Below are 24,761 nucleotides of genomic sequence, written 5' to 3'. Positions count from 1 at the left end.
TATCAAGTAGACATTTTGAGATCAGAGTTCTGAGATGTAACTTTGTCAAATTTCTGAAAAAATATGAGTCTTAAGTTTTTAATTTTTCAATTATTTTGCTTCATTTTTTTTTAAAGATTTTTTATTTATTTATTTGAGAGAGAGAGAATGAAATAGAGCATGAGAAGGGGAAAGGTCAGAGGGAGAAGCAGACTCCCCGCTGAGCAGGGAGCCCGATGTGGGACTTGATCCAGGGACTCCAGGATCATGACCTGAGCCGAAGGCAGTCGCCTAACCAACTGAGCCACCCAGGCGCCCTATTTTGCTTCATTTCTAACGTTTGTCTTTGAAGGATGTTTTGGCCATATGTGGTTAAGTTTTCCCTTGTAGTCTAGTCTGTATATAAGTTTTTTGTGAGGAGGTATACTTTTTTCCATTTTAATTCTTTGTACCTTCTCATTCTGATTAGACATATAATTAGGTAGATAATTAAAATTACTCAGGTCTGTATGTTTAACAAATACTAAGTCTTCCATAAAATAGAACAAGATTGCCTCATAGTGATCAGAAAGTTAAGGATTTATTTTAAAAAATGATATATTCTCCACAGAGGTTAGGAAACATGTAATCTGGCCTTAGAGTAACTTTTGAAATGAAAAGTCAGTCAAGTTAAACTAGATGCTGAGTGCAGGGACTCTGACTGTTTCATTCACTGCTGTGTCTCAGTGTCTTGAATGTAGTAATTGCCTCTGAAACACACTGCAGGAAGGAATGTGGAAAGACAACTATGAGATGCTTTAATTGGAATGCTTCTTAAAAACAGAGCATTTGATTAGATGGTTTGCTTGTAGTCCATTTAAAATATGTCACCAAGCCCATGTTACTTCATTTAGGAACAGATAATCTCTAATTCTTCATTCATTTAGAAATATTTATGAGGACCTTCTAGGTACCTGCTAGATCTTTACTAGAGGCTGGAGGTATAAAGGTGATAAAAAAAATAAATGTGGTCTGTGTAATCATGCATTTTGTAGTGGAGAAGCTGTGTGTTATTTAGACAATTCATCAAGTAAAACTGAGGTGCAGCTGTGCTTTGAGCAAGTAACCAGGTCAAGGAATGCTTTTTAAAAAATGTAATTCTAAGCTAAGATCTGAATAATATTAACAAGTTATATGCTAGGAAGAGATTATGAACAAAAGGAATCCTATGTAAAAAATGGCTCTGTGGCAGGAAAAAAGACAAGGTCATGAAAGTCAGGGATGGAAGTGAAGGGAGTGTTATCAAATGAGCCTCAAACATAGGTAGAGGCGAAACCATCTAGATCCTTTAGGCTGTGTTAAGTATTTTGGCTTTTATCCAAAGAGTAGTACAAAGCCACTGCATGGTTATTTTGAACAAGGTTGGGGGAGACCATGCTATGATCATATGAGCACCTGGAAAGTGTTTTTGTTTGTTGTGTGGAGAATTCATTGGAGGGGGGCAAGAATGGATGCTGGTTAAGAATAGCGGTGTGAGAGATGATGAGGTAGCTTGGCCTAAACCGATAGTGGTAAAAATGGAGAGAAACCAAGTATCAAAATACACTGAAGAGAGAAAAATCACTAGGACATGGTGATGGACTGGATATGGGATTGTGGGAAAGGGAAGCTTTCAAGAGGACATTTTGATTTTTAATTTTCAGAACCAGATAGATCGTGCCATTCCCTGGAATAGGTTGGGAAAGAAGCTTGAGTTATTTTAGAACATCTTGAAGTTCATCCCATTGCTGCATGTGACAGTAGTTCACTTTTAATAATTTTCCACTTGGTATAAATATACCAAACAATACCACCTTGTTGATGGACTTAGGGTTGTTTCCAGTGATCGCTATTACAAATAAAGCTGCAATGCACATTCACATATAAGTCTTTGTGTAGACATCTCTTTTCATTTCTCTTGGGTAAATACCTAGATTTAAATTCTGAGTTTTATTATAGATGTACATTCAACTGCTGAACTGTTTTCCAAAAGGCTCTAACAATTTATATTCCCCACAGCAGCATTTGAAAGTTTTAGCTATACCATATCTTCACCAGCGTTTGATATAGTCAGGCTTTTACATTTCACTGTGCCAGTGGGTGACTAATTGTATCTTATTGTGGTTACTTTTTTTTTTTTAAGATTTTATTTATTTGAGAGAGAGAATGAGAGACAGAGAGCATGAGTGGGAGGAGGGTCAGAGGGAGAAGCAGACTCCCTGCTGAGCAGGGAGCCCAACGTGGGACTCGATCCCAGGACTCCAGGATCATGACCTGAGCTGAAGGCAGTCGCTTAACCAACTGAGCCACCCAGGCGCCCCTTATTGTGGTTACTTTACATATTCCTAATGACCAATGAATGATACTGAGCATCCTCATATGCTTATTTGCTATCTTGATATCTTTTCCCCCAGTTTTATAGAGATATAATTGACATACAGCACTGTGTAAGTTTAAGGTCTAGAGCATAATGATTTGATTTACATATATTGTGAAATTATTGCCACAGTAAGTTTATTTAATATCCATCATCTCATAGTGATACAAAAAAATCAGAAAAGCTTTTTTTCTGGTATTGAGAATTCTTAGGATCTACTCTTTTAACAACTTTCAAATATACCATACAACAGTTATGTGTAGTTATCATGTTGTATATTACATTTCTAGTTCTTTTTTATCTTATAACTGGAAGTTTGTGCCTTTTGACCACCTTCCTTCTGTTTTTCTATGCATTTTTTAAAAGACTTTTTAAAAAAATTTTTTTAAAAGACTTTTTAAAAAAATTTTTTTAAAGTATGAGTTAGATCACACAGTATTTGTCTTTCTCTGTCTGACTTACTTCACTTAGCATAATGCCCTCAAGGTCTATCCATGTTGTGAATGGCAGGATTTCTTTTTTGTGGCTGAATAATATGCCAATGATACCACAACATCTTCATCCATTCATCCATTGATGGACACTTAGGTTGTTTCCATGTCTTGGCTATTGTAAATAATGTTGCCATGAACATGGGGTTGCAGATATCTCTTTGATGTGGTATTTTCATTTCCTTTGGATATATTCACAGAAGTGGAATTACTGGATTATATGATAGTTGTATTTTAAATTTTTTGAGGAACCTCTAAACTGTTTTCCATAGTGGTTTTACCAATGTACAATCCCACTAATAGTGCACAAGTGTTCCCTTTTCTCCACATCCTCTCCATCATTTGTTATCTCTTGCTTTTTGATGATAGCCATTCAAACAAGCATGAGGTGATTTCTCATTGTGGTTTTAATGTGCATTTCCCTGATGATTAGTGATGTTGAGCACCTTTTCATGTACCTGTTAGCCATTTGTAGTCTATCATCTTCGGAAAATATCTTCAAGTCCTTTGCCCATTTTTTAATTGGATTATTTGTGGAGTTTTTTATTACTGAGTTGTATGATTTCTGGACATATTTTAAATATTAACCCCTTATCAGCTATATGGTTTGCAACTACTTCTTCCCATTCTGTAGGTTGCAATTTCATTTTGTTGATCATTTCTTTTGCTGTGCAGAAGCTTTTTAGTTTGATGTAGTTCCCCTTGTTTTTTTTTTATTTTGTTACTGGTGTTTTATATGTCATATCCAAAAACTCATAGTCAAGACCCCTGTCAAGGAGTTGTTTTCCTATATTTTTTCCTAGGAGTTTCTGGTCTTACATTTAAGTCTTTAATCCATTTCAGTTTAATTTTTGTGAGTGGTGTAAGATAGGAACCAAGTTTCATTCTTTAACATGTGAGTATCCAGTTTCCCCAGTACCATTTATTGAGAAGACTATCCTTTTCCCATTGAGTATTCTTGGCTCCCTTGTGAAATATTGACTGTATGTGCGTAGGTTAATTTCTGGGCTCTTTTTTTTTTTTTTTTGAAGATTTTATTTATTTATTTGACAGAGAGAGACACAGTGAGAGAGGGATCACAAGCAAGGGGAGTGGGAGAGGGAGAAGCAGGCTTCCTGCTGAGCAGGGAGCCCGATGCGGGGCTCGATCCCAAGACCCTAGGATCATGACCTGAGCCGAAGGCAGATGCTTAACGACTGAGCCACCCAGGCACCCCAATTTCTGGGCTCTTAATTCTGTTCCACTGGTCTGTGTGTCTGCTTTTAAGCCAGTGCCGTACTATTTTAATTACTACAGCTTTTTGATATAGCTTGAAATCAGGAAGTGTGATTCCTCCCACAGTGTTCTTTTTTCTCAGGATTGTTTTGGCTATTTGGAATCTTTTGTGGTTCTATATAAGTGTTAGGATTGTTTTGCCTACCTCTGTAGTAAGTGCTATTTGAATCTTGATAGAGAGGGATTGCATTCAATTTATAGATTGTTTTGGTAGTATGGAAATTTTAACAATAATCTTCTAATCCATGAACACACGATACCTTTCCATTCATGTGTATCTTCTTTGATTTCCTTCATCAATATCTTATAGTTTTCATTGTACATGTGTTTCGTTTATTCCTAAGTTTGTTTTTGATGATATTATAAATGAGATTTCATTTTCAGACAATTCTTTGTTAGTGTATAGAAACACTATTGATTTTTGAATGTTAATTTTGTATCCTGCAACTTTACTGAATTTATCAATTACATCTAACGGTTGCTTGGTGGAGTCTTCAGGATTTTCTTTTTTCCCCTCTTTCTTTTTTATTTTAAATTCCTGTATAGTTAACATATAGTGTTATACTAGTTACAGGTGATAGTTACAATATAGTGATTCAGTAATTCCGTACATCACCCAGGGCTCATCACAAGTGTACTCCTTAATCCCCATTGCTTATTTTACCCATCCCCCCATCTACCTCCCTTCTGGTAACCATCAATTTGTTCTCTAAAGTTAAAAGTCTGTTTCTTGGTTTGTCTCTCTCTTTTTTCCTTTGCTCATTTTTTTGGTTTTGTTTTGTTTTTTAAATTCCACATATGAGAAAATCATATAGTATTTGTCTTTCTCTGACCGACTTATTTCACTTAGTGTTATACTCTCTAGCTCCATCCATGTGATTGCAAATGGCAAGATTTTGTTTTTTTTATGGCTGAATAATACTCTATCATGTATACATGTATAACATCTCCTTTGTCCATTCATTTATCAATGGACACTTAGGTTTCTCCCATAATTTGGCTTTTATAAATAAAGCTGCTATATATAAAATCATGTCATATGCAAATAGAGACAATTTTACTTCTTCCTTTCCAGTTCTGATGGCTTTTATTTCTTTTTCCTGCCTGACTGCTCTGGCTAGGGCTTCTAGTACTTTGTTGAATAGGAGTAGTGAGAATGGGCACCCTTGTCTTGTTCTTAGTCTTAAAGGAAACTTTTATCCTTTTACCATAAGTATGATGTTAGCTGGGTCAGCTTATCATATATGGCCTATAATATGTTAAGGTACATTCCTTCTAAACCTAATTTATTAAGAGTTTTTACCATGAGTGGATGTTGAATTTTGTCAAATGCTTTTTCTGTGTTAATTAAGATGATCATATGCTTTTTTTCTTTCATTCTATTTTGATGTATCACATTGATGGATTTGTTTATGTTGAACCATCCTTACATCCCAGGGTTAAATCCCACTTGATCATGGTGAATAATCCTTTTATGTGCTGCTGAATTTGGTCTGCTACTATTATATTGAGAATTTTTGCATCTATATTCATCAGGGACATTGGTGTGTAGTTTTCTTATAGTGTCCCTTCCTGGTTTTGGTATCAGAATAATGCTGGCCTTGTAAAATAAGTCCTTTTTGATTTTTTGGAAGAGTTTGAGAAGGTTCGCACTATTCTTTAAACGTTTGGTAAAATTCACCAGTGAAGCCATCTGGACCTGAGCTTTGCTTTTGTTGGGAAATTTTTGATTACTGATTCAATCTCCTTACTAGTAATTAATCTGTTCAGATTTTCTATTTCTTCCTGATTCAGTCTTGGTAGGTGGTATGTTTATAAGAATGTCTCCCATTGCATCTAGGTCATCCAGTTTGTTCGTATATAGTTGTTCACAGTATTTTCTTATGATCGTTTGTATTTTTGACATATCAATTGTCTCCTTTGTCATTTATAATTTTGCTGATTTGGGCACCTCTCTTTTCCTTGGTTAGTCTAGCTAAAAGTTTCTCAATTTTTTTCTTTTTAAATTTTTAAAAAATTTTTGTATTAACGTATAATGTATTTGTTTCAGGGGTACCAGTCTGTGACTCATCAGTCTTACACAATTCACAGCGCTCACTATGGTACATACCCTCTCCAATGTCCATTACCCAGCCACCCCCTCCCTCCCATCCCCCTCCACTCCAGCAACCCTCAGTTTGTTTCCTGAGATGAAGAGTCTCTTATGGTTTATCTCCCTCTCTGGTTTCATCTTGTTTCATTTTTCCCTCCCTTCCCCTATGATCCTCTGTCTTGTTTCTCAAATTCCTCGTATCAGTGAGATCATATGATACTTATCTTTCTCTGACTGACTTATCTTGCTTAGCATAATACCCTCTAGTTCCATCCACGTTGTTGCAAATGGCAAGATTTCATTTTTTTTATTTCTGAGTAATAGTCCATTATATATACATATACCACATCTTCTTTATCTATTCATCTGTCGACAGACATCTAGGCTCTTTCCATAGTTTGACTATTGTGGACATTGCTGCTATAAACATTGGGGTGCATGTGCCCCTTCAGATCACTACATTTGTATCTTTGGGGTAAATACCCAGTAGTGCAATTGCTGGGTTGTAGGGTAGCTCTATTTTCAACTTTTTGAGGAAACTCCATACTGTTTTCCAGAGTGGCTGCACCAGCTTGCATTCCCACCAACAGTGTAGGAGGGTTCCCCTTTCTCCACATCCTTGCCAACATGTCATTTCCTGACTTGTTAATTTTAGCCACTCTGACTGGGGTGAGGTCGTATCTCATTGAGGTTTTGATTTGTATTTCCCTGATGCCGAGTGATGTTGAGCACTTTTTCATGTGTCTCTTGGCCATTTGGATGTCTTCTTTGTGCAAAGTCTGTTCATGTCTTCTGCCCATTTCTTGATTGGATTGTTTGTTCTTAGGGTGTTGAGTTTGATAAGTTCTTTGTAGATTTTGGATACTAGCCCTTTATCTGATATGTCATTTCCGAATATCTTCTCCCATTCTGTCGATTGTCTTTTGGTTTTGTTGACTGTTTCCTTTGCTGTGCAAAAGCTTATCTTGTTGTTTTTTTTTTTTTTAAAGATTTTATTTATTTATTTGACAGAGAGAGACACAGTGAGAGAGAGAACACAAGCAGGGGGAGTGCAAAAGAGAGAAGCAGGCTTCCCGCCAAGCAGGGAGCCCGAAGTGGGGCTCGATCCCAGGACTCTGGGATTATGACCTGAGCCAAAGGCAGAAGCTTAATGACTGAGCCACCCAGGTGCCCCCAAAAGCTTTTTATCTTGATGAAGTCCCAGTAGTTCATTTTTGCCCTTGCTTCCCTTGCTTTCGATGATGTTTCTAGGAAGAAGTTGCTGCGGCTGAGGTCGAAGAGGTTGCTGCCTGTGTTCTCCTCAAGGATTTTGATGGACTCCTGTCTCCCATTTAGGTCTTTCAACCAGTTTGAGTCTATTTTTGTGTGTGGTGTAAGGAAATGGTCCAGTTTCATTCTTCTGCGTGTGGCTGTCCAATTTTCCCAACACCATTTGTTGAAGAGACTTTTTTTTTCCATTGGACATTCTTTCCTGCTTTGTCGAAGATTAGTTGACCATAGAGTTAAGGGTCCATTTCTGGGATCTCTGTTCTGTTCCATTGACCTGTGTGTCTGTTTTTGTGCCAGTACCATACTGTCCTGATGATTACAGCTTTGTAATAGAGCTTGAAGTCCAGCATTATGATGCCACCAGCTTTGATTTTCTTTTTCAACCTTCCTCTGGCTATGCGGGGTCTTTTCTGGTTCCATACAAATTGTAGGATTATTAGTTCCATTTCTTTGAAAAAAAGTTGGTGGCATTTTGATAGGGATTGCATTAAATGTGTAGATTGCTCTAGGTAGCATAGACATTTTCACAATATTTGTTCTTCCAATCCATGAGCATGGAACGTTTTTCCATTTCTTTGTGTCTTCCTCAATTTCTTTCTTGAGTATTCTATAGTTTTCTGAGTACAGATCCTTTGCCTCTTTGGTTATATTTATTCCTAGGTATCTTATGGTTTTGGGTGCAGTTGTAAATGGGATCGATTCCTTAATTTCTCTTTCTTGTGTCTTGTTGTTGGTGTATAGATGCAACTGATTTCTGTGCATTGATTTTATATCCTGTCACATTGCTGAATTCCTATATGAGTTCTAGCAATTTTGAGGTGGAGTCTTTTGAGTTTTCCACATAAAGTATCATATCATCTACAAAGTGAGAGTTTGACGACTTCTTTGCTGATTTGGATGCCTTTTATTTCTTTTTGTTGTCTGATTGCTTAGGCTAGAACTTCTAGTACTATGTTGAATAGCAGTGGTTATAGTGGACATCCCTGCCATGTTCCTGACCTTAGGGGAAAAACTATCAGTTTTTCCCCATTTGAGTATGATATTCGTTGTGGGTTTTTCATAGATGGCTTTTATTATATTGAGGTATGTACTCTCTATCCCTACATTCTGAAGAGTTTTAATCAAGAAAGGATGCTGTACTTTGTCAAATACTTTTTCTGCATCTATTGAGAGGATCACATGGTTCTTGTTCTTTCTTTTATTAATGTATTGTATCACATTGATTGATTTGCAGATGTTGAACTAATCTTGCAGCCCAGGAATAAATCCCACTTGGTCGTGGTGAATAATCCTTTTAATGTACTGTTGGATCCATTGGCTGGTATTTTGGTGAGAATTTTTGCATCCTTGTTCATCAGAGATATTGGTCTATAGTTCTCCTTTTTGATGGGGTCTTTGTCTGGTTTGGGGATCAAGGTAATGCTGGCCTCATAAAATGAGTTTGGAACTTTTCCTTCCATTTCTATTTTTTGAAACAGCTTCAGAAGAATAGGTATTAATTCTTCTTTATATGTTTGGTAGAATTCCCCTGGGAAGCCAACTGGCCCTGGGCTCTTGTTTGTTGGGAGATTTTTGATTACTGCTTCAATTTCATTGTTGGTTATGGGTCTGTTCAGGTTTTCTATTTCCTCCTGGTTCAGTTTTGGTAGTTGATACATCTCTAGGAATACATCCATTTCTTCCAGATTATCTAATTTGCTGGCATATAGTTGCTCATAATATGTTCTTATAATTGTTTGTATTTCTTTGATGTTGGTTGTGATCTCTCCTCTTTCATGCATGATTTTATTAATTTGAGTCTTTTTTCTTTTTGATAAGTCTTGCCAGGGGTTTATCCATCTTATTAATTCTTTCAAAGAACCAGCTCCTAGTTTCGTTGATCTGTTCTACTGTCTTTTGGTTTCTATTTCATTGATTTTTGCTTTGATCATTATTATTTCTCTTCTCCTGCTGGGTTTAGGCTTTATTTGCTGTTCTTTCTCCAGCTCCTTTAGGTGTAGGGTTAGGTTGTGTATTTGAGACCTTTCTTGTTTCTTGAGAAAGGCTTGTAGTGCTATATACTTTCCTCTTAGGACTGCCTTTGCTGCATCCCAAAGATTTTGAACGTTGTGTTTTCATTCTCATTTGTTTCCATTAATTTTTAAAATTCTTCTGTAATTTCCTGGTTGACCCATTCATTCTTTAGTAGGATGCTCTTTAGCCTCCATGTATTTGAGTTCTTTCCAACTTTCCTCTTGTGATTGAGTTCAAGTTTCAAAGCATTGTGGTCTGAAAATATGTAGGGAATGATCCCTGTCTTTTGGTATTGGTTGAGACCTGACTTGTGACCCAAGATGTGATCTGTTCTGGAGAATGAAATGTTCCATGTGCACTAGAGAAGAATGTGTACTCTGTTGCTTTGGGATGGAATGCTCTGAATATATCTGTGAAGTCCATTTGGTCCAGTGTGTCATTTAAAGCCTTTATTTCCTTGTTGATCTTTTGCTTAGATGATCTGTCCATTTCAGTGAGAGGGGTGTTAAAGTCCTCTACTATTATTGTATTATTGTCAATATGTTTCTTTGATTTTGTTATTAATTGGCTTATATAATTGGCTGCTCCCATGTTAGGGGTATAGATATTTACAGTTTTTAGATCTTGTTGGATAGACCCTTTAAGTATGATATAGTGTCCTTCCTCATCTCTTATTATAGTCTTTTGTTTTGTTTTGTTTTGTTGACCTATTTTTATTGATTTTCGAGGGGGGCTTCTCTGTGCTTCGTGGATTCTGATGCCTGTTTCCTTCCCCAGATTAGGGAAGTTCTCCACTATAATTTGTTTCAATATACCTTCTGCCCCCCTCTCTCTTTCTTCTTCTTCTGGGATCCCAATTATTTTAATATTGTTTTGTTTTATGGTATCACTTATCTCTCGAATTCTCCCCTTGTGATCCAATAGTTATTTATCTCTCTTTTTCTCCCCTTCTTTATTCTTCATCATTTGGTCTTCCATATCACTAATTCTCTCTTCTGCCTCATTTATCCTAGCAGTTAGAGCCTACTTTTTTTTTAATTCTTATGTTAATCCCCATACATTACATCATTAGTTTTAGATGAAGTGTTCCATGATTCATTGTTTGTGCACAACACCCAGTGCTCCATGCAGAATGTGCCCTCCTCCATACCCACCACCAGGCTAACCCATCCTCCCACCCCCCTCCCCTCTAGAACCCTGTTTGTTTTTCAGAGTCCATCGTCTCTTATGGTTCGTCTACCCCTCCGATTTCCCCCGCTTCATTCTTCCCCTCCCGCTACCTTCTTCTTCTTCTTCTTCTTCTTTTTTTCTTAACATATATTGCATTATTTGTTTCAGAGGTACAGATCTGAGATTCAACAGTCTTGCACAATTCACAGCGCTTACCAGAGAACATACCCTCCCCAGTGTCTATCACCCAGTCACCCCATCCCTCCCACCCCACCCCCCACTCCAACAACCCTCAGTTTGATTCCTGCGATTAAGAATTCCTCATATCAGTGAGATCATATGATACATGTCTTTCTCTGTTTGACTTATTTCACTCAACATAATACCCTCCAGTTCCATCCACGTCGTTGCAAATGGCAAGATCTCATTCCTTTTGATGGCTGCATAATATTCCATTGTATATATATATACCACATCTCTTTATCCATTCATCTGTCGATGAACATCTTGGCTCTTTCCACAGTTTGGCTATTGTGGACATTGCTGCTATAAACATCGGGGTGCACGTACCCCTTCGGATCCCTACTTTTGTATCTTTGGGGTAAATACCCAGTAGTGCAATTGCTGGATCATAGGGTAGCTCTATTTTCAACTTTTTGAGGAACCTCCATACAGTTTTCCAGAGTGGCTGCACCAGCTTGCATTCCCACCAACAGTGTAGGAGGGTTCCCCTTTCTCCGCATCCCCGCCAACATCTGTCATTTCCTGACTTGTTAATTTTAGCCATTCTGACTGGTGTGAGGTGGTATCTCATTGAGGTTTTGATTTGGATTTCCCTGATGCCGAGCGATATTGAGCACTTTTTCATGTGTCTGTTGGCCATTTGGATGTCTTCTTTGGAAAAATGTCTGTTCATGTCTTCTGCCCATTTCTTGATTGGATTCTTTGTTCTTTGGGTGTTGAGTTTGATGAGTTCTTTATAGATTTTGGATACTAGCCCTTTATCTGATATGTCATTTGCAAATATCTTCTCCCATTCTGTCGGTTGTCTTTTGGTTTTGTTGACTGTTTCCTTTGCTTTGCAAAAGCTTTTTATCTTGATGAAGTCCCAATAGTTCATTTTTGCCCTTGCTTCCCTTGCCTTTGGCGATGTTTCTAGGAAGAACTTGCTTCGGCTGAGGTCAAAGAGGTTGCTGCCTGTGTTCTCCTTTAGGATTTTGATGGACTCCTGTCTCACATTGAGGTCTTTCAACCATTTGGAGTCTATTTTTGTGTGTGGTGTAAGGAAATGGTCCGGTTTCATTCTTCTGCATGTGGCTATCCAATTTTCCCAACACCATTTGTTGAAGAGACTGTCTTTTTTCCATTGGACATTCTTTCCTGCTTTGTCAAAGATGAGTTGACCATAGAGTTGAGGGTCCATTTCTGGGCTCTCTATTCTGTTCCACTGATCTATGTGTCTGTTTTTGTGCCAGTACTATGCCGTCTTGATGATGACAGCTTTGTAATAGAGCTTGAAGTCCGGAATTGTGATGCCGCCGGCTTTGCTTTTATTTTTCAATATTCCTCTGGCTATGCGGGGTCTTTTCTGGTTCCATACAAATTTTAGGATTATTTGTTCCATTTCTTTGAAAAAAGTGGATGGTATTTTGATGGGGATTGCATTGAATGTGTAGATTGCTCTAGGTAGCATTGACATCTTCACAATATTTGTTCTTCAATCCATGAGCATGGAACGTTTTTCCATTTCTTTGTGTCTTCCTCAATTTCTTTCATGAGTATTTTATAGTTTTCTGAGTACAGATCCTTTGTCTCTTTGGTTATATTTATTCCTAGGTATCTTATGGTTTTGGGTGCAATTGTAAATGGGATGGACTCTTTAATTTCTCTTTCTTCTGTCTTGTTGGTGGTGTATAGGAAAGCCACTGACTTCTGTGCATTGATTTTATATCCTGCCACTTTACTGAATTCCTGTATGAGTTCTAGCAGTTTTGGGGTGGAGTCTTTTGGGTTTTCCATATAAAGTACCATATCATCTGCAAAGAGTGAGAGTTTGACTTCTTCTTTGCCAATTTGGATGCCTTTGATTTCTTTTTGTTGTCTGATTGCTGTGGCTAGGACTTCCAATACTATGTTGAATAGCAGTGGTGATAGTGGACATCCCTGCCGCGTTCCTGACCTTAGGGGGAAAGCTCTCAGTTTTTCCCCATTGAGAATAATATTTGCTGTAGGGTTTTCATAGATGGCTTTTATGATATTGAGGTATGTACCCTCTATCCCTATACTCTGAAGAGTTTTGATCAAGAAAGGATGCTGTACTTTGTCAAAAGCTTTTTCTGCATCTATTGAGAGGATCATATGATTCTTATTCTTTCTTTTGTTAATGTATTGTATCACATTGATTGATTTGCGGATGTTGAACCAACCTTGCAGCCCAGGGATAAATCCCACTTGGTCATGGTGAATAATCCTTTTAATATACTGTTGGATCCTATTGGCTAGTATTTTGGTGAGAATTTTTGCATCCATGTTCATCAGGGATATTGGTCTGTAATTCTCCTTTTTGATGGGGTCTTTGTCTGGTTTTGGGATCAAGGTAATGCTGGCCTCATAAAATGAGTTTGGAAGTTTTCCTTCCATTTCTATTTTTTGGAACAGTTTCAGAAGAATAGGTATTAATTCTTCTTTATATGTTTGGTAGAATTCCCCTGGGAAGCCATCTAGCCCTGGGCTTTTGTTTGTTGGGAGATTTTTGATGACTGCTTCAATTTCCTTAGTGGTTATAGGTCTGTTCAGGTTTTCTATTTCATCCTGGTTCAGTTTTGGTAGTTGATACATCTCTAGGAATGCATCCATCTCTTCCAGGTTATCTAATTTGCTGGCATAGAGTTGCTCATAATATGTTCTTAAAATTGTTTGTATTTCTTTGGTGTTGGTTGTGATCTCTCCTCTTTCATTCATGATTTTGTTGATTTGGGTCATTTCTCTTCTCTTTTTGATAAGTCTGGCCAGGGGTTTATCAATCTTGTTAATTCTTTCAAAGAACCAGCTCCTAGTTTCGTTGATCTGTTCTACTGTTCTTTTGGTTTCTATTTCATTGATTTCTGCTCTGATCTTTATGATTTCTCTTCTCCTGCTGGGTTTAGGCTTTATTTGCTGTTCTTTCTCCAACTCCTTTAGGTGTAGGGTTAGGTTGTGTACTTGAGACCTTTCTTGTTTCTTGAGAAAGGCTTGTATTGCTATATACTTTCCTCTTAGGACTGCCTTTGCTGCATCCCAAAGATTTTGAACAGTTGTGTTTTCATTTTCATTGGTTTCCATGTATTTTTTTAATTCTTCTTTAATTTCCTGGTTGACCCATTCATTCTTAAGTAGGATGCTCCTTAGCCTCCATGTATTTGAGTTCTTTTCGACTTTCCTCTTTTGATTGAGTTCTAGTTTCAAAGCATTGTGGTCTGAAAATAGGCAGGGAATGATCCCAATCTTTTGGTACCGGTTGAGACCTGATTTATGACCTAGGATGTGATCTATTCTGGAGAATGTTCCATGGGCACTAGAGAAGAATGTGTATTCCGTTGCTTTGGGGTGGAATGTTCTGAATATGTCTGTGAAGTCCATTTGGTCCAGTGTGTCATTTAAAGTCTTTATTTCCTTGTTGATCTTTTGCTTAGACGATCTGTCCATTTCAGTGAGGGGGATGTTAAAGTCCCCCACTATTATTGTATTGTTGTCGATGTGTTTCTTTGCTTTTGTTATTAATTGCCTTATATAATTGGCTGCTCCCATGTTAGGGGCATAGATATTTACAATTGTTAGATCTTCTTGGTGGATAGATCCTTTAAGTATGATATAGTGTCCTTCCTCATCTCTTATTACAGTCTTTGGTTTAAAATCTACTTTGTCTGATATAAGGATTGCCCCCCCAGCTTTCTTTTGGTGTCCATTAGCATGGTAAATGGTTTTCCACCCCCTCACTTTCAATCTGGGGGTGTCTTTGGTTCTAAAATGAGTCTCTTGCAGACAGCGTATCGATGGATCTTGTTCTTTAATCCAGTCTGTTAGCCTGTGTCTTTTGATTGGGGCGTTTAGCCCATTTACATTCAGGGTAACTTGAAAGATAGGAATTTAGTGCCATTGTATTGCCTGTAAGGTGACTGTTACCATATATTGTCTGTGTTCCTTTCTGGTCTATGTTGCTTTTAGGGTCTCTCTTTGCTTAGAGGACCCCTTTCAAGATTTCCTGTAGGGCTGGTTTTGTGTTTGCAAATTCCTTTAGTTTTTGTTTGTCCTGGAAGCTTTTTATCTCTCCTTCAATTTTCAATGACAGCCTAGCTGGATAGAGTATTCTTGGCTGCATATTTTTCTCATTTAGTGCTCTGAATATATCCTGCCAGTCCTTTCTGGCCTGCCAGGTCTCTGTGGATAGGTCTGTTGCCAATCTAATGTTTCTACCATTGTAGGTTACATATCTCTTCTCCTGAGCTGCTTTCAGGATTTTCTCTTTTTCTATGAGACTCGTAAGTTTTACTATTAGATGTCGGGGAGTTGACCTATTTTTATTGATTTTGAGAGGGGTTCTCTGTGCTTCCTGGATTTTCATGCCTGTTTCTTTCCCCAAATTAGGGAAGTTCTCTGCTATAATTTGCTCCATTTATACCTTCTGGCCCTCTCTCTCTTTTTTCTTCTTCTGGGATCCCAATTATTCTAATGTTGTTTAGTCTTATGGTATCGCTTATCTCTCGAATTCTGCCCTCGTGATCCAGTAGTTGTTTATCTCTCTTTTTCTCAGCTTCTTTATTTTCCATCATTTCATCCTCTATATTACTGATTCTCTCTTCTGCCTCATTTATTCTAGCAGTTAGTGCCCCCATTTTTGATTGCACCTCATTAATAGCCTTTTTGATTTCTACTTGGTTGGATTTTAGCTCTTTTACTTCTCCAGAAAGGGTTTCTCTAATAACTTCCATATTTTTTTCAAGCCCAGCTAGTATCTTTAAAGTGATGATTCTGAACTCTAGATCTGACATCGTACTAATGTCCGTATTGAGTAGGTCCCTGGCAGTCGGTACTACCTCTTGTTCTTTTTGTTGAGGTGATTTTTTCCGTCTTGTCATTTTGTGCAGAGGAGAATAGATTAATGAGAGAACAAAATGCTCCAGAGTAAACACGTCCCCAGAAAATATACTCTAAACAAATCAGAAAAGACCTGAAGCAGTGGGATAAGAAAGGGAGAGAAAAAAGAAAAAGAAAAAAAAAAGAAGAAGAAAAAAAAAAGAAAGATAAAAACAAACAAAACAAAACAACAACAACAAAAGGAAAACCAAAATGTGATCAAATATGATCTATATGGTATATAGATTAGTGCCACACACTAGATTTGGGGTGTATTTTGGTCTTTTAGAAGAAAGTTCCTCCCAAAATTTTAAAGAAAGAAAAACTTATATATGTACAAAAATAAGGGTTGATATGATGAAGGGATGGAATATGACTGTAAAAATGGAAATTATAAAAAATGTTATAAAAGGAATTGATAAGAAGTTGTTTGAAAAAAGAAAGAAGAGGATTTAAAAAAAGAAAAAAGAAAAAGAGAAAAAAAAAGGGAGAGGATGTGATCAGGCAGGGGAATAGAAAGCACCATATACTAGAGAGTTAGGGTATATTTTAATCTGTTAGAAGAAACTATCTCAAAATTTTAAAGAGAGAACAACTTATATATATAAGCCAAAAATATGGGTAACTACTATGAAGGGATAGAATATGACTCTAAAAATGAAAAATAAAAAAAATTTTTTTTTTAAAAAGGGATTGATGTTGGTTGAAAAAGGGAAAAAGAAAAATTCAAAAAGAAATAAGACAAAAAGACAGTTAAAAAAAATTAACTTTAAAAGACTAAAGAATCATGGTAAAAAAGCCGTGAATTCTATGTGCAGTATTCCCCTAGCGCTGGAGTTCTGCCGTTCTCATTGATCAGTAAACTTGGTCTTGGCTGGCTGTTCTCGCTGATCTTCTGGGGAGGGGCCTGTTGCCGTGGTTTCCAAATGTCTCTGCCGGAGGCGGAATTGCCCCGCCCTTGCCCCCTCCCGGCTAAGTAATCTGCTCGGGTTTGCTCTCCGGGGCTTTTGTTCCCTGCGAGCTTTCCGTACAGCTTTGGAGGCAGAGAGTGAAAATGGCGGCCTCCCAATCTCCGCTCCGGAGGAGCCGAGAACTCGGGGCCCGTTCCTCAGTGAGCCCCCAGAGAAAAGCCGTCAGTCACTCCCGTCTCCCCGGTCTCCGGCCACACTCTGTGTTCACCTGGCCTGTGACCGCGCGTTTCTGTCTCTGGCACCCGACCCCGGGTGGAGTCTCCAAACCCAGCAGATCCCTGCGGTGCACTCCCGCACAGCTCCTCTCGGGGGAGGAAGGTGAGTCTCCCCGGATCTGCCGCTTGTTGGGTCCCTGCTGGAGGAGCAGGGGCCCGACTGTGCCGCGGATCACGGTCAATGGCAACCCCGAGCTGAGAGCCCGCGCCTGGGCTCCGCCTCTGCAGCCGGCTTCCCTGCTCCGTTACCTGGGAGCTCTGCCACACTCAGGCACCCCCGGTCTTTCTGTGACCCCGAGGGTCCTGAGACCACACTGTCCCGGAGGGTTCCACCCCCCGCTTAGCCACCAGAGTGACGTCCCTCAGCGGAGCAGACTTTTAAAAGTTCCGATTTTGTGCTCCGTGGTTCTATCACTTGCCAGAAGCGGCTGACGGAGGCCCCTCCCCCGCTGTCTATCCTCCCGAATATTGCCTCGGATTCACTTCTCCGCACGTCCTACCTTCCAGAAAGTGGTCGCTTTTCTGATGAGAGAGTTGTTGCTCTTCTTTTCTTCGGTCTCCTGTTGAGTTTGTAGGTGTTCAGAATGGTTTGATCCCTATCCAGCTGAATTCCTGAGAGGAGATGAAGTCCAGGTCTCCTCCTCCTCCGCCATCTTGCTCCGCCCCCTCAGAGCCTACATTTTTTATTACATCTCATTAATAGCCTTTTTTTATTTCAACTTGGTTAGATTTTAGTTTTTTTATTTCTCCAGAAAGGGATTCTCTGGTGTCCTCTCTGCTTTTTTCAAGCCCAGCTAGTATTTTTTTTTTTCCCCCAATCTCCAGCCCTGGAGCCAAAAGCTCAGGTCCCCACTCCTCAGTGAGCCCCCAGAGAAAAGCAGTCAGTCACTCCCATCTCCCTGGTCTCCAGCCGCACTCCGTGCACCCGGCCTGTGACTGAGCATTTCTACCTCTGGCACCCGACCCCATGTGGAGTCCCCAAACCCAGCAGATCCCTGCGGTGCGCTCCCGTGCTGCTCCTCCCTGGAGGAGGAAGGGGAGTCTCCCCGGATCTGCCACTGGTTTGGTCCCTGCTGGAAGAGCAGTGGCCCGACTGTGCCGTGGATCATGGTTTATGGCATCCCCGAGCTGAGAGCCCGCTCCTGGGCTCTGTCTCTGCAGCTGGCTTCCCCGCTCTGATACCTGGGAGCTCTGCCACACTCAGGCACCCCCAGTCTTTCTGTGACCCCGAGGGTCCTGAGACCACACTGTCCCAGCGAGGGTTCCACCTCCTGCTTAGCCACCTGAGTGACCTCCCTCAGTGGAGCCGACTTCTAAAAGTTCCAATTTTGTGCTCTGCTGCTCTATCACTTGCCAGTAGCTGGCTGAAGAGGCTCCCTCCCCCCACAGTCTATATTCCCGTATGTCGTCTCTGATTCACTTCTCCGCATGTCCTACCTTCCAGAAAGTGGTCGCCTTTCTATTTGTAGAGTTGCAGGTATTCTTTTCTTCGATCTCCAGTTGAGTTTGTAGGTGTTCAGAATGATCTGATAGCTATCTAGCTGAATTCCTGGGACCCGATGAAATTAAGGTCTCCTCCTCCTCTGCCATCTTGGACTCTTCTCGGTGTTAATTTTTCTTTAAATATTTGGTAGAATTCTCCAGTGAAGCCATCTGGTTTGGGGATTTCCTTGTTGAGAGGTTTTTGAGTACTCCTTAAATCCCCTAACTAGTTACATAGTTGTTTGGATTGCCTGAACTGATTTCCTATTTTTTCATCATTCAGTTTTAGTAGATTGGGAGTGTCTAGGAATTTATTTTGCCTAGGTTATCCAGTCTATTGGTGTACCATTGTTCATTCTCTTATCCTCTATTTCTGTGGTTTCAGTTGTAATGTCTACTCTCCCATTTACAATTTTATTTCTGTAAAGTCAGTTGTCATATCCCCTTTCATTTCTGTTAGTTATTTGAGTCTTTTTTTTTTTCTTAGTCTAGGTGAAGTCAATTTTGTTGATCTTTTCAAAGAACCAACTCCTGGTTTCATTAATTTTTCTCTAGTGTTATTTTCTATTTCATTTATCTCTGCTCTAATCCTTAGTATTTCCTATTTTTAACTAGCTTTGGGTTTAGTTCTCTAGTTATAAAGTTGGGTTATGATTTGAGATCTTTATTCTTTTTTAATGTAAGCATTTATAGCTATACATTTTCCACTGAGCATTGCTTTGACTACATCCCATAAGTTTTGGTATGTTGTGTTTTCATTGTCATTTATCTGAAGATATTTTCTAATTTCCCTTGTGATTTCTTTTTCGACCCATTGGTTAAGGGTATGTTGTTTAATTCCCACATATTTATGGATTTTCCAATTTTCATTCTGTTGTTGATTTCTAGTTTCATTTCAGTGGGAACAGGAAAGACCGTTTGTATGGCTTCAGTCTTTTAAAATTTATTCAGACTTGTTTTGTGGCCTAACATGATCTCTTTTGGAGAATGTTCCATGTACAAGAAAAATGTGTACTTGGGCGCACCTGGGTGGTACAGTCGGTTGAGCGCCAATTCATGGTTTTAGTTCAGGTTGTAGTCTCAGCGTGGTGAGATTGGGCCCCGCATCGGATCAGGCTCTACATTCAGCACAGAGTCTGCTTGGGTTTCTCTCTCCCTCTCTCTCTGCGCCTCCCGTGTGCTCTCTCACTCTCTAAAATAAATAAATCAATCTTTAGGGGGAAAAATGTGTATTTTGATTTTGTTGGGTGGAATGTACTATATGTCTTTTGGGTCCAGTTGGTCTGTTGGGTTGTTCAAGTACTGTTCTCATTGCTCTTCTTTCTGTTTGTTATATCCATAGGTGGGGTATTAAAGTCTACTATAATTGCAGAGTTGTTTTTTTTCTTCCACCAGTTCTGTCAGTATTTTTAGGAACTGATGTTTGGTGCATATATAATTGTTATAATTCCTTGGTGAATTGAGCATTTTATTATATAATGGCCTTTTTTGTCTCTCATAACTGTTTTGACTTAAAGTCTATTTTGTCTGATATTATAGCCACCTCTCTCCTCCTCTGGGTACCATTTGCATGCAGTATCTTTTTTCATCCTTTCAGTTTTCAGTATATGTCCTTAGATCTAAAGTGAGTCTCTTGTAGACAGTATACAGTTCAATCTTGTTTTTTAAATCCAATCTAGGGGAAGTTTATTTACATTACATTAATTTTACATTTATTTACATTTCAAGTTATTACTGATGGGAAATAACTTCCTATTATCATTTTGTATTGTTTTCTGTTTGTCTTAAAGCTCTTTTGTCTGTTTTGTCTAATTTCCTAGGAATCTCAGCCCTGCTTCTTCTCAGGGCCTTAGATGTTGTATTTTACTCCTCAATAAATAATCCCGATAATCTCTTGCCCCTAGGCATTCATGGTTCTGCAGAACCCCTCTAGGCCCCATGTGCAGCAGTTCCCACTACTGCTTCCAGCAGCCTCCAACCTGATATATAAACTGTGCCACCATTCCATCAGTGCTCTGAGTCAGGCGAGACAGTCCCTCAAGCATTCCCCAGACAAGTCAGAACATTACAAGCAAGTTCTACTCTTCTTTCTACAAATTGAAAGTCTTCCTTCCATTATGCCAGGAGGGTAAGGGTAAAGGATGAGCATAAATGCCATGAAATTTCCTATCATTTTGAATGTGGCTATTTCTTGGTTAGGTGTTTGCTTAGTTGTTACTGCTGCTTAATTGGCTTCTATACTTCTCACAACACTACACTGTATCTTCACTGTTTCCATGTATGTTTGTTGGGGGATGAGGGCCTGAACTTCCTAATCTGCCATCTTGGTGACATCACTATCAATTATCTTTTAAAGAGATTTATTTAAAAAAGGCTGATATTTATGTTATTATTTCTGGTACCTTTTTTATATGTGTATATAGATTCAGATTTCCTTCTGGTATAATTGTCCTTTTGCATAAAAGGCATCCTTTAACATTTTTTTAAGATCTTTCTGTACTTAAATTCTACTGACCTGTCAGAGTTCACTGGTCCTTTTTCTGCATTGTCCAGATTGATGCACAGTTCATTCAGATAATTTTTGCCAAGATTACAAATTCTCCCTTGTCAGGCCTGTGGCTGAATTCTCTGCTCAGCTCTTTAGACCACAGCTGTTGTCTTTCATGTGTTTCTAGGGGTCTCACCCTGCACATGGGGTATTTGGGGTATTTAGGTGTCTGCCAAGGATTTGAGGGAATTTTGAGGGCTCCATTCTTTCTATGATTTCTGCCACCCTGGCAACCCTGTTGTCTTACTCCTCAGACCAGGAAGACTGCTACTTTTTCCTCAAGGTCTGTCTCCTGTGAACCCATGAAGTAGAAAGTGCTTTCAGAAGCCATCTGAATGTGGACTTCAGCCAGTATATTTCCCTTTTTCAAGGATCATATCACCTCCAGTTTCTGCTTACTACTATTACTCATCTATACTTTCAAGTATGTTTTTGCTACCCCCAGAAGAGTTGGTCTACTGCAAACTGCCATTACTGGAATTAGAATTATTTCTAAAATGTTTAAAATCTGTGAGAAAAGTTTTATAAAATTTTGTATTTCAGTTAAAGATAGTTATTACTAATGTGACAGTATTTTTTATAATTTTTTCCAATAAAGACTGATGACTATATGGGATTTTTCTTTTTCTTTTTGCAGGATATAGCCAATGAGGAACACAAAAAAATTGAAGCATTAAAATCAGAAAACAAGAAGCTAGAAAAACAGAAAGGAGAATTAATGATAGGGCTCAAGAAACAATTAAAATTAATTGATGTTTTAAAAAGGCAGAAGGTGAGTCTATCCTTAAAAAACATAGTTAAATCATAGATGTTATTTGGGCTGCTCTACTAAAAGTTATTTGTACTTTATATATAAATCCTATTATGTATGTTATATAGATAAAATTTTGTGCCTGAGCATGTCAAAACTAAAGTGTCATCCAAGCTAGAATTCGAGTACCCATTCCAACAGAGCTTATTAATTTGACAGCAAATTTATACACACACTTTTATTGATTTCCTGTTGTTCTGTGGTCTGCTCTTAATACTAAAACAATATTGATTTGTTACAAATGCAGATGCATATTGAAGCTGCCAAGATGCTGTCTTTCACTGAAGAGGAATTTATGAAGGCAATTGAATGGGGAAATTCATAAATGATCTACTTTATAATTAAAGTATACAGACTTTGTATGTATAACTATGATCCATATACATTTTATTTAACTATAGTTTTAATGATTTATTTTTACTCTTTATAAGTAATGAAGATATTTGGTAATGAAATCAAAGCAATTCCAGTGAATTCCCTGTTCAGATTTAGGGGATACAAAATTGATATGTAATTATTATAAAAAGGTAATATTTTGTAAAATAATAGGATTTAACTTTTGATTCGATTCTTATGACCCACTTGCCCTCTAATGTAAAGTACTTTATGTTCTGGAGATTCAGCTCTAGTTCATAAAAACAGAATTTCTATCAATCAGATAAATTTATCATTTAAGTTTTTATTGAAAATAAAGCACTTTGAAATTCCTCACTCTATTCTCTTTCCTTATAGTAGAAAGAAAAAGATACTTTGGCTGGCCAAATCCCGGAAGTAAAGTTCCTAGAACACAAATACCGATGGAACTGTAGTCTGAATGGCAATGCAGAAAAAGCTCTGAGCCAGCAGGAGTAGTATGGAGAAGTTAGTCTCCTGGGTTTGGCCTCTAATGTATTTATATGGACTGTTGTGGTGTAGAACTCAGATCTTCAAATTATCATCAGTACAAGAACGAGTTTAACTAAAAGCAATTTTGTAGCTTAATTTTTTATCAAAAAAATATGAATTACAGAGACACTTTAGAAAATCTAAATAGATTATGGATTTAGTAAAACAAAAGTTACAGTGACATCTAGTGGTAAAAACAATCCAGGTTTTACCAAATCTTGATGGTGTCACTTCTCTTCACAAATTTCACTCCTTTTCTGATACACTTTCCGAAACTCTTCACCAAGCATATCGATATCATCCTCTTTTTTAAATACTCCCTACAAGAAAAATATTTTGTGGGTTACTTCAAATGCCAGAGTATTTCACCAAATGCTTGTAAGACTAATCTCCAAGATAATGAAATCTATTTAATACATTTATGAAAAATATCACTGTTCTCTAAAATTATGACTCGATATGTATACTGAATATTCTTTGATCTCCTGACTTATCTATCAGCTCCAGTATAAGAATTTGTAATAGGAATCTTGGCTCTTCTACCTTACTATTGCAGGTCACCACTGCTAGGACTGGCTGAATGAGAAAGATTTTAATAAGGTCAGGGTGAAGGGACTGGCTCTTGCCTCCTTCCAGGGCCGATCAGCAAACCTTCAATCTTGCAGGAAAGGCTCCAGGTTTGGAGTTACGCCATTTAAGCAAGCCCTTTGAAATTCTCCATGCTTTTATTTACTTTTCTCTTACAAAAGGCTGTTAAATATTTACTTACATAATTTAAAGGAGCTAAAGAATAATTTAGGTCATTTGGGGCTGTATCAGGTTTGTTAGGCTCTCCCCATCTCCACAATTATTTACTTTTAAAAATATCTAAATCCCAAACTCTCCAGAATTTATAGTCTTTTTAAAAAATTAATACATCACTTGACTATAACATCCTGTGGACAAGCAATAATTACTCATTTCCCTTTCTCCTTCCTTAGCACTGCACTGAAAACAAAGTACGCATTTGATTCTTCCAAATCAAATGACATTTCTATATCTGAAGGATGGAAATTTTATTTACATGCATCCAGATGTTTATATGGCTTATGAAACTCAATTGTTATTCCATTTAGAGTCAGAATGTATCTCACACATGAAAATGTTATCTTTTGGAAGTACTTTTAAAAACAGGTTACCTAGTACTTATTTATAACCTCCCATTAGAAAGCAGATCTGTCTGGGACTCGTTCAAGCACATGTCTGTTAGCAGTGTTACCAATTTCAAGATTTTCCTGTATGTCATCAGCTTTAGTGTACAAAGTATCACTACTGCTTTAGGGTACTTTAGTTTTAGACTTCCAAAATTTAAATTCAGGAAATCTAGCTCATACTTCTAAGAATGTGCCAAGACCAACTCTCTCATTTTAAAGACAGGTGTCACTGACTGCCTAAGATCCCACTACTGCTTTTAACAGCCAGAAGTAAGTGAAACCCAGGCCCTCTGAAATCCTAATTAGCATGTATTTTCCCCACTATTGGAGGTCAGGAAGATTATACCTTGAGTTAAATCTCACTTACTTTAGGGAGATATCCTAGTAATTTTGTAGCATGTTCTTTGAGAAGTTTTAGTCTTTCTTCTTCAATAATTGCATTAATACATCCTTGTCTTCTTTGCTGCAACTGCCATTCTTCCAGTTCACGTTGCTGGAAATGTAAATAAAATTTTATTGTCACAGAATACATTAATCTTTTAAGAAGTCATCAAAACTATTCTCGCAGTGAATTAGATAAAAGTGATGAACTATTTTTGATGCTAACTTCAGAAAATACTACATAGTATATATATCTTTTATATTTATTATATATATAACATATCTCTTTTACAGTCACTATTCCCTTGAAGTTACAAAAACAATAGTCATGGGTGCCTGGGTGGCTCAGTCGTTAAGCGTCTGCCTTTGGCTCAGGTCATGATCCCAGGGTCCTGGGATCGAGCCCCACATCGGGCTCCCTGCTCTGCGGGAAGTCTGCTTCTCCCTCTCCCACTGCCTCTGCTTGTGTTCCTGCTCTC

The 24,761-nt window shown here is 38.2% G+C and overlaps 2 protein-coding genes across 14 annotated transcripts in view; one reads left to right on the top strand and one right to left on the bottom strand.

Annotated features, from left to right (window-relative positions):
- TEX9 (testis expressed 9) overlaps positions 1-24,761 on the top strand; it is a 228,930-nt gene that overhangs the window by 181,632 nt on the left and 22,537 nt on the right. For 6 of the 9 annotated variants that reach the window (XM_064570437.1, XM_045900019.3, XM_064570436.1 and 3 more), the window contains 2 exons: positions 21,650-21,784; positions 22,071-22,182. In XM_064570437.1, coding sequence (XP_064426507.1) covers positions 21,650-21,784; positions 22,071-22,148 — 213 coding nt within the window. In that variant the 3' untranslated portion in view covers positions 22,149-22,182. Of the gene's footprint in view, positions 1-8,735; positions 8,837-21,649; positions 21,785-22,070; positions 23,157-24,761 lie in introns of those variants that run through there. The other 3 variants (XM_045900017.3, XM_064570434.1, XM_064570438.1) reach the window with 3 other exon arrangements.
- Positions 22,482-24,761, bottom strand: part of MNS1 (meiosis specific nuclear structural 1) — a 61,635-nt gene continuing 59,355 nt past the window's right edge. For 2 of the 5 annotated variants that reach the window (XM_045900015.3, XM_054513533.2), the window contains 2 exons: positions 24,269-24,394; positions 22,498-23,028 (listed from right to left, as the gene is read on the bottom strand). In XM_045900015.3, the coding sequence (XP_045755971.1) occupies positions 22,936-23,028; positions 24,269-24,394 (219 nt within the window). In that variant the 3' untranslated portion in view covers positions 22,498-22,935. Of the gene's footprint in view, positions 23,029-24,268; positions 24,395-24,761 lie in introns of all 5 variants that reach the window. The other 3 variants (XM_064570433.1, XM_045900016.3, XM_064570432.1) reach the window with 3 other exon arrangements.

This window comes from Mirounga angustirostris, unplaced genomic scaffold (genome assembly GCF_029215605.1).
Source record: "Mirounga angustirostris isolate CCGP_5_RB_7025 unplaced genomic scaffold, mMirAng1.0.hap1 SCAF_9, whole genome shotgun sequence".
NCBI lineage: Eukaryota > Metazoa > Chordata > Mammalia > Carnivora > Phocidae > Mirounga > Mirounga angustirostris.
This window is presented reverse-complemented; position numbering and strand designations above follow the sequence as displayed.